General features: G+C 44.3%; 1 protein-coding gene across 1 annotated transcript in view; it reads right to left on the bottom strand.

Annotated features, from left to right (window-relative positions):
* DMRT1 (doublesex and mab-3 related transcription factor 1) overlaps positions 1-13,107 on the bottom strand; it is a gene marked incomplete at both ends in the record, with an annotated part of 60,812 nt that overhangs the window by 36,539 nt on the left and 11,166 nt on the right. Inside the window, one exon of the mRNA XM_082782819.1 lies at positions 2,172-2,455. Coding sequence (XP_082638945.1) covers positions 2,172-2,455 — 284 coding nt within the window. The remainder of the gene's footprint in view (positions 1-2,171; positions 2,456-13,107) is intronic.

Here is a 13,107-nt window from a genome sequence, read left to right as displayed (position 1 = left end):
GTGGAGTCACCATCCCTGGAGGTCTTTAAAAGACGTTTAGATGTAGAGCTTAGGGAAATGGTTTAGTGGGGACTGTTAGCGTTAGGTCAGAGGTTGGAATCGATGACCTTGAGGTCTCTTCCAACCTAGAAAATTCTGTGATTCTGTGAAGTGCAAGGTGCTGCACCTGGATCAGGGCAATCCCAGACCAGAGTACAAACTGGGAGAAGAACTCATTGACAGCAGCCCTGAAGGGAAGGACTCTGGGGGGCTCTGGTGGACGAAAGGCTTGACATGAGCCAGCAGTGTGTGCTTGCAGCCCAGAAGGCCAACTGTGTGCTGGGCTGCGCCAACAGAGGAGTGGCCAGCAGGTGGAGGGAGGGGATTGTGCCCCTCTGCTCTGCCCTGGTGAGGTCCCACCCACCTGGAGTGCTGGGTCTAGGGCTGGGGCCCTCAGCACAAGAAACATGTTAGAAACATGTTAGAATGAAACCTGTTAGAATGCATCCAAAGAAGGGCTACAAAGATAATCAGAGGGCTGGAGCACCTCTCCTATGAAGAAAGGCTGAGAGAGCTGGAGATATTGAGCCTGGAGAAGAGAAGGCTCCAGGGAGAACCTCACTGTGACCTTTCAATACTCAAAGAGGTCTTATAAAAAAGATGGAGAATGACTCTTTGTTTGGGGAGATACTGATAGAACAAAGGGGAATGGTCTTAAACTAAAAGAGTATAGATTTAGACTAGATATAAGGAGGAAATTCTCCACTCAGAATGAAGAGGTGGTGAGGCACTGGCACAGGCTGCCCAGAGAAGCTGTGGATGCCCCACCCTTGGAGGTGTTCAAGGCCAGGCTGGATGGGGCCTTGGCCAACCTGATCTAGTGGGTGGCAACCCTGTCTATGGCAGAGGGGTTGGAGTTAGGTGATATTTAAGGTCCCTTCCAACCTGAGCCATTCTGTTAGTCTATGGTTCATGCATGGCCCCAGCAGCTGTTGCCCCACGAGACCCCTCCTTTTCAGAAGGACCTTTTCATGAAAAAAGGTGTCTAATGCTGGTAAAGCCTCACTTAAGGTGATGCGGACTGGCAGACTAATTGCAATGGCCATGGTCTCAGCTCCAGCTTCTCAGTATCAGAAGCTGAAACGCTTTTTGAAAGTTGTTCCCTGTGCCAGAATCGCCAGAGAAATTCTGTCAGCAAAGGGAAACACCAACTATTCCCTTCAGAAAGGAGGCTTTGGTGGACGTTTCATCTTTCTTTGTTGTGTGGTTTCACAGCAGAGCCTTTGGAGATGGAACCTTGCCCTCTTCTGATGCCCTACAGGAAAGGTCTGCCTTCATGTGCCCTCAGACAAGAGACACAGACATATGCAGGCTCAAAGGATGCAACTTCCAAGTTTTATTTCAGACAGAAAAGGCACAACTGCAGCCCACGGACAAACACGGCACTCAGGGTCACTGGAAAGACTTCCCCTATTTTGTCAGCAATCCCCTGCTTTGATAGGTCTCCTCTTTCCTCCAGTCTTCTACTGGTAGTGAGTTGGAGGGCATGGTTATCCTAGTCCTAGAGTAAGATGCCTCACTTGGACTTATCCCTTAACTGACACAACACCAAGAAGGGGAATAAAAAGCTCTGCTGCTAACCTGATAGACACAGCCTTTGACTTTAATTACCCAAGCTGAAATCCCAAGTCCAGAAGAGGACATTACCAGAACACACCCTTAGTAACACCCTACACCATGTTCAAATGACTGCCATCAACCCCTGCAGAATAACATGATCCCTTGGGCTTCATGGGATGGGTCACTTCACTGCTTTGGATGTGAAAGCTGAAATATATTAAAACAAACAGGTTCCTGGAGAGCAAAGCCTCTCAGAAATGATGCTTGAAGCTCCTGGCATGTTATGCTGCGTGATTCTGGAGAACAGCTCATGATCTACTACGACGTAAATCAGAACATAACGTCAAGTGGGTGCCCTTCACCCATGTCTGTGGTGGCCTACCTATACCTACACCATTGTTTTCATTGTACTACATCAAAACCACTCATGTTGGCTGTTTTCTAATACTATCCTGTACTCTAGTTCTGGTTTTGCACCGTCATTAAACCATACACATGAAGTCATTATCAGGCCTAAGAAACAGCTCATCCTCCATCTCACTCTGCCACTTAATACCTGTGTAACATCATACCTGCCATTGTTTTCCTGACTGGCTTGGCATGTATGTTGCTGGGAGGCTTCGAAGGCTGTTTTTCATGGCCGGCCCTACAATTGCACCCCCTGTCTCACTTGAGGAAGGCTCACCAGCCACTGCCATTTGGTACTGGGAGTAGTTGTACAGGTTGTTATAGTAAGGATACAGGGATGGCTGGTAAAAACTGGTGTAGTAGGTGGAGTCCACGACCAAATCAGACGTGCTCTCCAAGTGCCCTCTGCTGGGGATGGAAGAGATGTCCTGAATGAGCATCCGTCCCTCTGGAAAAGAAAAACACAAGCAATTATGAAACAGGAAGCTCCATAAAGAGCATTACCTTTCACCTTCTGGTAAGCTAGTGCTTCTCCTGAAGGCCAGACAGATGGTAATGAATAGTAAGAGGTGGGAGCTGAAAAACTGCTGCATGTTTGGGGGAAGATCAGGAGGTCTGATGTTTTTACTCAAAGCTTGAGAATACCTATACTTGCTACAGACTGCAAAAGAAGAGACAAAACTCACCAAAGGTTAAGACAGTGTGCTGAGTCCTTAAGCAACATAAGCTCGTCTGATGATGATTTATATTAGCTAAGGACGCAATCTTCTATTATTTTTAAATTATAACCGTGTGCCATACTTCTTAATCCCTTGGAAATAGAAAGGCTCTAACTACAGAATGACAATGTTTTCTTCACCGCCCTTTCTGCTTGGCATCCTATGGGCAAGAGGATGCTTTCTAGGCATGCCTCTGGAACAGGCAAACAGCCACAATGCCAAGAGAAACTTCAGTAGGGAACACAGTGCAATCAGCCAAGGTGCCCCAGCAGCCCACATGCTCATGCTGAGCAGGAAGGCCCTCAGTTCTTGTCTGTACCCAAATTTAGCTATTGTTTACCTACAGAATCACAGAGCAGAACAAGCTCTTACACCCCTGGCAAAAGAGGAGGAGGAGGGGATTATTCATGACTTGTCGCCTGCACTCTTGAGAGCCTGTGGACTGAAAGCCACCCAGTTGCATACCCACAGCCTTCCTCAGCAGAGGTCTACCTCAACCACCTCTCCCTTAGGCAGGGGAGCTTCTCAGAGGACGTCTGAAGTCCCGTTTTCTTTACTCCAGTATCAACTAGTGCCCTGTGATATTTCCAAAGATGAAAAAGAAAGGTGCTCCTTGGTACTGTTTTGCAGCCAAGCTCTGACACACTCCATCAGTTACCTAGCCAAGCCAGATACAGCAAACAGCTGCTACAACCTTCTTCACCATGTCTAACCACATCCTGAATATACTTTTACAGAATCACCCAGAATCATCTAGGTTGGAAGAGACCTCCAAGATCACCTAGTCCAATCTCTAACCTAACACTAAGAAGTCCTCCACTAAACCATATCACTGAGCTCTACATCTAAACGTCTTTTAAAGACCTCCAGGAATGGTGACTCTACCACTTCCCTGGGCAGCCCATTCCAATGTCTAACAACCCTTTCGGTAAAGAAGTTCTTCCTAAGATCCAACCTAAACCTCCCTTGGCACAACTTTAGCCCATTCCCCCTCGTCCTGTCACCAGGCACATGGGAGAACAGACCAACCCCCACCTCGCTACAGCCTCCTTTAAGGTACCTGTAGAGTGTGATAAGGTCACCCCTGAGCCTCCTCTTCTCCAGGATGAACAAGCCCAGCTCCCTCAGCCGCTCTTTGTAAGACTTGTTCTTCAGACCCCTCACCAGCTTCCTTGCCCTTCTCTGGACTCGCTCGAGCACCTCGATGTCCTTCTGCTAGTGAGGGGCCCAAAGCTGAACACAGTACTCGAGGTGCAGCCTCACCAGAGCCGAATACAGAGGGACAATCACCTCCCTAGCCCTGCTGGCCACATTGTTTACATATTAAACAAGGGAATGACTGTAAAGCCCATGTAGCTCGGGTCCTACCTCACATCCCTGTAATCCTGCACTGCACTACTCTTCATGGTTTCTGCAGCATAATGATCCCTTCTGCAAGAAGCTGCTGCTTTGTGGCTTAAAGCATGCTGATGGGTTCTCAAGGTCTATCAGTATGGAGATGAAGCAGCACAGACAACAGGTACCTATAAAATAACATCCCTAACAGAGATGTCAGGCAGGTGCTGCCTTCTTCATTTTGTTCCTTTCTCTGTATCTCCATACCTTAGTTACTTATCTGTAAGAAGAGTACGGTGGCATTTCTGCCAGCCTCTCACAGCCAGGGTAATACTTTCCATGGTACTATGTATTAAGCTGCACACTAGATCCAACAATCAGTTTTATCAATTATTGCCACTGACAATACAGTTTTGTTTCACTTCTTCAGCTGCAATCATGAATAGCATTATTTCATGTCACTAAATTATACCGTGCCCCTGTCCCTATTCTGCTGCTGCTGACATTTTGCTGACATCAATGAGCTACTTGTTTATTAGCAAACAGAGCCTCCTGCATCTGCTTTTTCTGCCACTCAGCTCTAAGTGAGCAAGAACCCAGCCAGGTGGCTGTTTTAGAGTATTTCTCATATTTACACACAGAATAGAGGAGCGTGCAGCCTGGCAATATCTGTCACAAAGTAGGAGAAAACAAACATATGCCGCAACTCACATTTTCTTCCTGTACTCAGGAGTGAGTTTAGCTTTGACATCATGCTTTGTGACATGTCTCTGCCTTTTTTTTTTTTTTTGCAACTGTAGCATTTTTCTGTGCTTCACCTGGGAGAAAGCAGTTATTTTATACAAGGCACTGTAATTATGCCAGACAGGTAGAGGCCAGACAGGTCAAAGCACCTGAGAGGTTACTCTACAGTAGCCCCCAGTCTTGAACCAGGTTGCCAAAATTCGCAGTTCTTCAATGACTCTGGCATGCACAGGGCCAAGAGCCATGCTGCAATCCAGCCCTGCGCTCTTATACACTCAGTCTGGCTGCATCTTGTCATCTACTGCTAGTGCATACATTTTACATACACTACATGTGCAGAACACATGCAACTGCAAAATACATGGAGGGGAAAAAAGCTTTACTACTAATGAATAGTAACTCCCCTGCAAGCCTTGACTTTTTTTTTTTTTTTCTGAGCAATGCAGGCTCAGAAAGAAAAGCCAGTCAGACCAGCCAGTATCTTCATGGGGTACTGTCAGAGAAGTGCTACCTGCCGACAGGAGCAGAATTAATAGCCAAAGAGCACTGCCAAATTGTCCTTGGAGTAAAGCAAGGCACTCAGAGACCTGCCCCTAGAAGATTTCATCTTAACTGTAACCAAGCAGTTTTTTTGCTGTATTCGTGCTGCTTATACCCAGCCAAAGTCTGCAAGCCAGCTGATGAGCAAGCACACTATTTCTGGGCTACACCATCCTTAAACACCACTACAGTTGCAGAATAGGGCAGATCAACTTTAAGCAATGGCTGCAACTGCAGTTCTGTGGCATGGGGTTCCTTCAGAGGGTCTTTGGTATGGTAATTCCTGGCAATATGGTGAGCCTTCCCACAGGCCTCACCTCCGACTGCTCACGGAGCAAGGTATCCTGCTACAGGGGGGCTGTTAGTCTTTGGCTGTATTTTCTGCCTGCAAGGAGAGGATACCAAGGTCAAGAAGGCAGCTTTCAGTTGCGTTTTTTTTTCTTTTTTTTTTTTTCTCCAAATGTAATTCAACACAGCTGAATAGCTCTGCTGGCAAGGAGAGGGTCCTCCCCTGCTTCAGAGCCTGCCGCATTACAACACCTGCACATGAGGGGCAGCCCTGAGGTTCATTGCTCTAAGGGGAGCAATTTTGAACAGGAATTAAGCTCTCAACAAGGCAACTGCTGCTGTGCCGCCAGACTCCCACTCTTGCCCCTCCATCTGCCCTTTTAAAACAACACAGCTCTGCAGGGCCTGCGCACGTCTTGACTGCCTTTACCAGCTCCACTAAACAGCTGGGAAGGGCTCTGGGGTAACAACAGCACGTATAACCTTGCCCCGAACTTCTGAGGCACAATTTTCTGAAGGAGCAGAAATGGAAGAGTAAAACAAATGCGGGATTGTTAAAATCCTCACTTAGTTTTTGGGACATTGAGCCTACAACGCAGGGCTGTCCAAGGCCTTCCTTCTGTGAGCAGTCCTCTGGCAATGAGACAACAATATCGCTTCATGCCGTTGTGCCTTTCCAAGCTCTTTTCTACTAATTCCTGTGGAGAACTGATGCTACTTTTTTTGCACTATGTACACAGTGTGAAATATGACCCACTCTTTCATAGAAGATCGATAGGATGCATGATAAATATTGTTATTGATCTTGTAGTGTTGTAGGCGACTCTCCAGCTCTATGGCATATTAATAGTAGTTAACCAGTAATTCATTTCAGGACGGCTGGGATTTTCTTTTAAGGAAGGTGAGTTCTCGGGGTCAGTTACACATAAGGGTCTTATATATTCAATAACCTGTGAGAGGCTCCTGCCTTCACTTAGCAGAGCAAGGTGAAAAACAGTGGTCCAGTCCTCAGCTAATGTAAGTCAGTCTCAGACCATTTACTTCAAAAAAGCTATGGCAATTTACACGAATTGCAGATATGCATGGCAAAATGAGCACAGAAGCCTGTATATAGATAATTCTTTCCCTTTTTACTTTTTAGGAGGAGAGAGAAGAGATGACAAGGAGCTTACAGGAATTCCTATCATCTCTATCTCAAAGATGCGAACGTGTTTTTAAACATGCAAACCAAGAAATGCAAACACTGAAGTTGTCTGTTCCATTCACTCATCCTGAACATAAGCATGGAGTATTTCCTACTCCTACCAGTACTGTTAAGGGCTAGTTACACATCTTGTTATACACTGATGTAAGTAATTTAAACATATTTGGGCAAGTCACTGATGCTGAGGTCAAATGTAAAGCAAGTCCATACTAGTTAACTTTCATTGCCTCTAAAACAGGGTGGCAGCATCATGTTGCCTATTGGGAATGGTTACTGGACCACACTCCAGAATCCAGGGAATAGAATTAATCAGCTTGGGGCAGACTCATGCCAGGAATCATTTTAAAAATAAGGAGACCACATACAGACCAGTTTCAATGTCTGAGAGCATGCTGTAGCCCAGTTCAATTCACTGATGTGGCTGTAATGGTTGGTAAGTCTACATCTGATTCAGAAAAAGGTTTGTGTATACACGGTATGGTAATCAAAAGAATTTCACTGCCTGCATTTATTGACAAGAGTTGTTTTATACATGCATGGTCATTGTTCTTTTCATACATCTATGATGTTCATAGGTATGTACATTCATACATGTATGGTAATAGTTCTTATTTATCCCCCTGCAAAGCCTCCACACTTACATAGACATGCTGCTAAAAATGAAAAATAAAATTGACTACTCAAGTAACACATACTCAAGAAGAAGGAAGGCAGGGAGTGTTTCCAGTGAGCAGAGTTGCAGCTTTTGGTACTTTACATTTGCTGTAGTTTTCAGTTCAAAACAATTGTTCTCACCATGGCAGCGTTTGCATCTATCTGCAAGACAGCCTCTGCTACAGAAGCCAGCTATGGTGTTAAAACATTAAAAATTAATTATTCAGCCAGAAAACACTTGCCTTCAGACCTCAAAAGAGTCTTGTATTTGCATCTGATAATTTTCCCTTGTGTAGTGCATAAAAGCATCCTTACAGTCCTATTAACTAGCTTGGCAATATTAAGTGTTGCAATGCCTTAGTTCAATTCATAGCTGGCTTTGAGCTCGGACAGTAGCCTTGAATGAGGCTGGTGTGAAATCACTCCCCAACATAATAATCAGAAGCGCTGGAACAATATGTTTCTCCCACCAGACAATCATGACAGAGCTGTTTCAGATGTCAAAGAAAGCTGGCATCGTTACATACTTTCTCCGGAGACGCTCTGCCTCCCCAGGAACAAAACCCACACACTCGGTCTGCCTTTCAGAGGAGTATTTCTCTTCTCTTTCCATTAGAAGTTGCGGATTATCTCTGGTTCCAGTGTTGAACTTTTAGCTTGCTATAAAGTTAATGTGCTAGACAATGTTCATTCCAGGCAAGGCTGTGGGGCTGTGTATTTTCTGCCACCCCCAAAAAAGGCCATTATCTGTAATTACCCATTACCATGCATAATTATTTCTTCTATTCTGGTCTATGGCCCCCAGGACTTTATGCTGTTACAGCTCACTGCATTATCTTATCAAATTTGTTAAGGAAGCTTTTTTGACCTTTTGAGCACTTGTCACAGCACATACAAAAGCCAGCAGTAAATTGTCTAAGCATGTGATGTGTGATTTATTGTATGTACCTTGTATAATGATACCATACAAAACATTACACACTAACAACTTCCCTTTTCCCCACTCCCCGCTGTAGTTACAAGAAGAAGAGGGGGAGGAAGGGGAACCTCTTTAGGAAGAAAGAGAAGGAACAGAATAGGAAGAGGCTGGAGTCTCCCTGGTTGAATTTGAGGAGCACAACAGCAACAAATGGCTAAACCTGAATATCAGGCTCCAGGGAAGGCACCAGTTGTGCTGCTCTTCAGTGCCACCTTTTGTTTCTTATACCTCTCCCCAAAGACTGATGCTACTGCGGAGGCTTCTGCTGAGCCCCATTCCTTCACACGTAAGCCCATTTACTGCCAGTGCAGCAAGTGGAAGGGGATTTAAACAACCTCTCTTCCTAATTCACAGTTTCTGTCAATGCAGTACAGGACCCTGAGCATTAGAGACAAATCTGGTGCAAGACCAGATCTAAAAGCATTGTTCTTTGTGGATACTGGCATACATTCATTAAGGACCAGGACTTCATCTCCACTGGTCTCAGAGCTCCCAGCTAGGGACCAGATGCAGCCTTGCATCACAGTATGCCTCTGATGACAGTCCCTGTGAATCAAGGCACTGTCACTCTTCTTTGTAAGGACGATGTCCAACCCTCACAGACAAACACAGCTCAGGCAAGCCAGCTCCCTCTGTCCCTCATCCTCTCTCTGGCAATTGAATGTGTCAGATTCTCAACCCACTTCCCTATCTGAAAGAGATATTCAAGAAATTATCATTTAGTGAGTTTTAATAGAAATAATTTGGAGGCTTTTGAATTGTATGATAAAAGAAACTTCCTAAATACAAAATAATCTGAAATACTGTTCTGCCTTCACAATAAAGAAAAGTAAACCTTAAGGGTCACATCTGTACTTTGGCCTAAAACTGCACAATGTAAATTATTTTAGTACAAGGCATGCAGAATTATGCCCTTCCTATCAAGGCTTCTCCCTAAAAGTATAGTGAAAAAGCAGGCACCAGGAACTTCCAAAAACATCCCTGAACTCAGACCCTAAGAGACAGCTAGCTGAGCCTCTGCTCTAAGGACTAAACTCTTCTTTGTGTTTCTCTGCAGTTTCCAGACCTTTGCCTGACCGCTCTGAGACAGTGCTCAAGCACCAGGAGGGTGCAAACTGTAAGAGTGGCACAAGGAAGACATGCAGTGTTCAAGGTCGATAGAAGGACAAGAAGAGTGGGACCATTTTTTCCTTTTTGCTGAGTGACCTACCCAAACAGACCTGGATGCCCAGCTGTGCTCTGAGCTACATCTACCAGAGGGAGAGGTCAAAAAGTCTGTTATCATCCATATCAGACGTGTGGGCTAAAAGCAGCTGTGTCTCCAGGCTCAAGAGAGTAAATCACAGCTGGAACAGCTTATTGCCACACCAGTCTTTCGGTGCCTCTCTGACCATAGCTGGGAAACACGGCTGCCCAACAGAAAAAATGCTGTTCTTAACACTGAAATGCACATTAATAAATAAATAAATTTAATTTAAAAAATGTGATGCAACAACTCTGAGCCCTTCCCATGCTCCTGTGCCTCCCCTTGGAGATCCACGCAGAGGGACAGAGCTTTCCCGGTCCCTCCTCTCCCTCCTTATCACAACACTTCTCCCCTGCCAGCCCCTGCCTCCCACCACCCCCGGACAAAACAAGCAGTGGCTGTCCGCCTCGGTGCAGGTCTGGTACCCGGCCGCAGGTTTGGTACGCCTTATCAGAGGCATGGGCATAATGGGAGCACTGTCTGCAGGCCTAGGCTTTATCCGTGAAGACGTCAGCGGCTGAACGCTCCTGTTTCTCAAGGTTTGCTCGACTGCCAAAAGAATACTCATCTGCACACTGCAGGAATGGATATCACTTTTTTACCCCTCCTAAGAGTAACTCTGGGAATCACGACTCGAGCAAATGCTGCCTAAGGGTCAGCTTTTCCAGTTCTACCTCTACAGGTCTACACCAGTCCTAAATGGGATGGTGCCTCTCACCATGAATGGCATTAGCCAGGGAGAAGCACTACAGGATAAAAATTACAGCACACTTCAAAAAAATCTGGGAGCTTTTAGAACTAAGGTTATATGTTGTCGTCTTGCTTGCACTCTGACATACCATCTTTTCACAAGATGCTGCATCTGCATACTGCTTTTGTTGAGAAAGTCAAAAAACATCTAGTGAAAAGACAGAGCAAACCCTAAGTTGAGCTGGTCAAGTTTAATCAAAGGCATAAAGTGTTCAGAACAATCACAGTGGGGATTAATTAAACCTTAAACAAGAGGGTCACTAAAGGGCAAAGTAAACTACTGTCTCTCACTCCAGGGAATGTTTTCTGGTCTTTTAATCATGCCTGTGACTCCTCCCTGAGCCCTCCCAAGCTCAAGCATAGGTGTGCAAGTTCAGACCATTGCTATATCCATTAATAGTTATAAGAAGAAACTAGAGGCCACACAAACAAGGTATCTCACTTGTCCCCTCTCCTAGACTCCAATTGTAATTAGCTCCTGGGCCTGGCATAGGCTGCCTATTTAATGACCAGCAAGGAGTCCCACCAGTCCCACAGCCACCTCACCAGCTTCAGGCACAGAAGAAGCTAACCCTCCTTTCCATCACACATCTGTCCTCGCCCATCATTTCCCACCAGAAGCCACTGATGTTCCACTCTCCTGCACTGGTGCTCTGTCTTCCATGCTGCTTACCAGCCCTCCTTGCTTCCCCACCCCCCAATTTATCTTCTGTCAATTCAGTTTCTTAATCAAGGTATCAAGGGATACAAAATCAAATGCTTTACAGAATTCGACTGCATTGGTATTTCACTTTGTCAAGCAATTCTGTAATGATAGAAGGTTACTAACTTGATGGACTTTTTAGCACAAAAAGTTTTGTTAATTCACGTTCAATAAGCAACCTTTAATGTCTGAGTTTCTGCCTCTCCCACAAATTTTAGTCCACTGTGGTCCATCCCATTGTTTTTGTGAAAACTAATGTCAGTTTAATGGATTTGTAGCCACTTATCCTACCGCACTCTTCTTAAAACTGGTATGAGATCAGCTAACTTCTAGGCCTTAGGAATTTCCCCTGTGCTAAAAGTCCATTGGAAATCTGTATTAATAGATCAGAGACATCCTCATCAAGTTTTCTTCCTTTTAAGAAAACATTGCATGCAGGTTACCCAATCCTGCTGACTTCACTTACTCCTGGGAATGAAAGCAGAGTGTCACTATCTCTCCACAGCAAAGATCACCATAAATTATTAAACATGTCCTCCTCTCTTCCACACATAGAATTACTGTCCCATAATGGCTCCGATCACCTTTAATTCAGTGTGTGTTCCTAACATAACTTTTAAACCTCCCAATTTTAACATTCTTAGTGTGTTTTAGAATCCACATACACAACATTTTTTTCAAAGGAAAACATGATTTGGGGAGGGTGGAAGGGAATCCCAGCTAGAAGATTGCAGCTTGGCATAGCAAATTTCCTGGTGACACACAAAAACCCAATCTAACTTCAGCTAAGAGGAGCTGAAATACCACCAATTTCAGCAGAACTGGGGAAGGCACATTTTGTTCACGTTTAGTGTACACTTAATAAAAATGATCTGCTGCAAGCATTTAGCACACAACTTAAAAATCCTCCTAATATGACTGAAGAAATAAAACCTACAGAAAATAATTTTTATTTCCACACTTAATGCAGGCTTCAGGCCCTCAGTAAGACGTCTGTAGCAGCAAATTACACTTCCAAAATCTTCTGCCACTGACTAGAGCAGAGCAGCTATCTTTTTAGGAGAGCTGGGGGACAATGCTTGATCTTTCCTAATTTGCATTTTTGTTTTTTTTAAGACAGCTATAGTGACTGTACTCAAATCTTTGTTTGTAAAAAAAAAAAAAAAAAAAAAAAGCTTTAATAAAAAATAAGCATTCAAAATCTTTGAATCTTGTTCTGAATCTGTGAAGATGAAAGAACCCTTTTCAATGCTACTGAAACATCTAAAAACAGCATATGTTTGTTCTTGTTAAACTGAGACAGCAGGACAATTTATAAATCTAGAAATATTAGCATGAATGACAGCTAATGAAATCAGGACCAACAAAATTAGTGCTTCAGAAAATCATCAGCATGAAAAGCAAGCACCATGCTCAATATTCAGAATAACTACTGGTAGTATGACTTCTATGCGTGCACGTATGTGTGCTATTGCTCCTCTTGAGATACAAGCATTTCACTCACTGCATATCAGACATGCAAGACATTACTTTAGTCCACAACAGGAGCAAAATTTAGACATGACTTCAGAAAACAGAAGAAGGGAATTAAAAGAGAAAGAAAATTAGGGAAGAAATCAGAATTCTAGACAGTCATTAAAAAAACAGCCCAGACACCTGCAGGTCCAAAGAAGCAAATTGAGAGGAGAAAGAAACTCAGTGTGGATTAAATGTAAAAGGATTTAAGTCATTAACAGGAGATCAAAGAGAACGCTAGAAGGGAGGGAAGGCTTTACAAGCATCTGAGATAGGAGACCTTGGAGGAAATATGACTGGGATAAAATCATTACGGCTTACACTAAAAATAATAAAGGGAGTAGGATGATGGTTGGAGTTAGCTAGAGTCTGTGCTTGATTATAAGCCATACGATGACAGAAACCCAAAAGGTTTCTAAAAAA

This window comes from Aythya marila, assembly GCF_965140915.1.
Source record: "Aythya marila genome assembly, chromosome: Z".
NCBI classification, from domain to species: domain Eukaryota; kingdom Metazoa; phylum Chordata; class Aves; order Anseriformes; family Anatidae; genus Aythya; species Aythya marila.
Note: the sequence above shows the minus strand (reverse complement) of the source record. Positions and strands in the feature narration are given on the sequence as shown.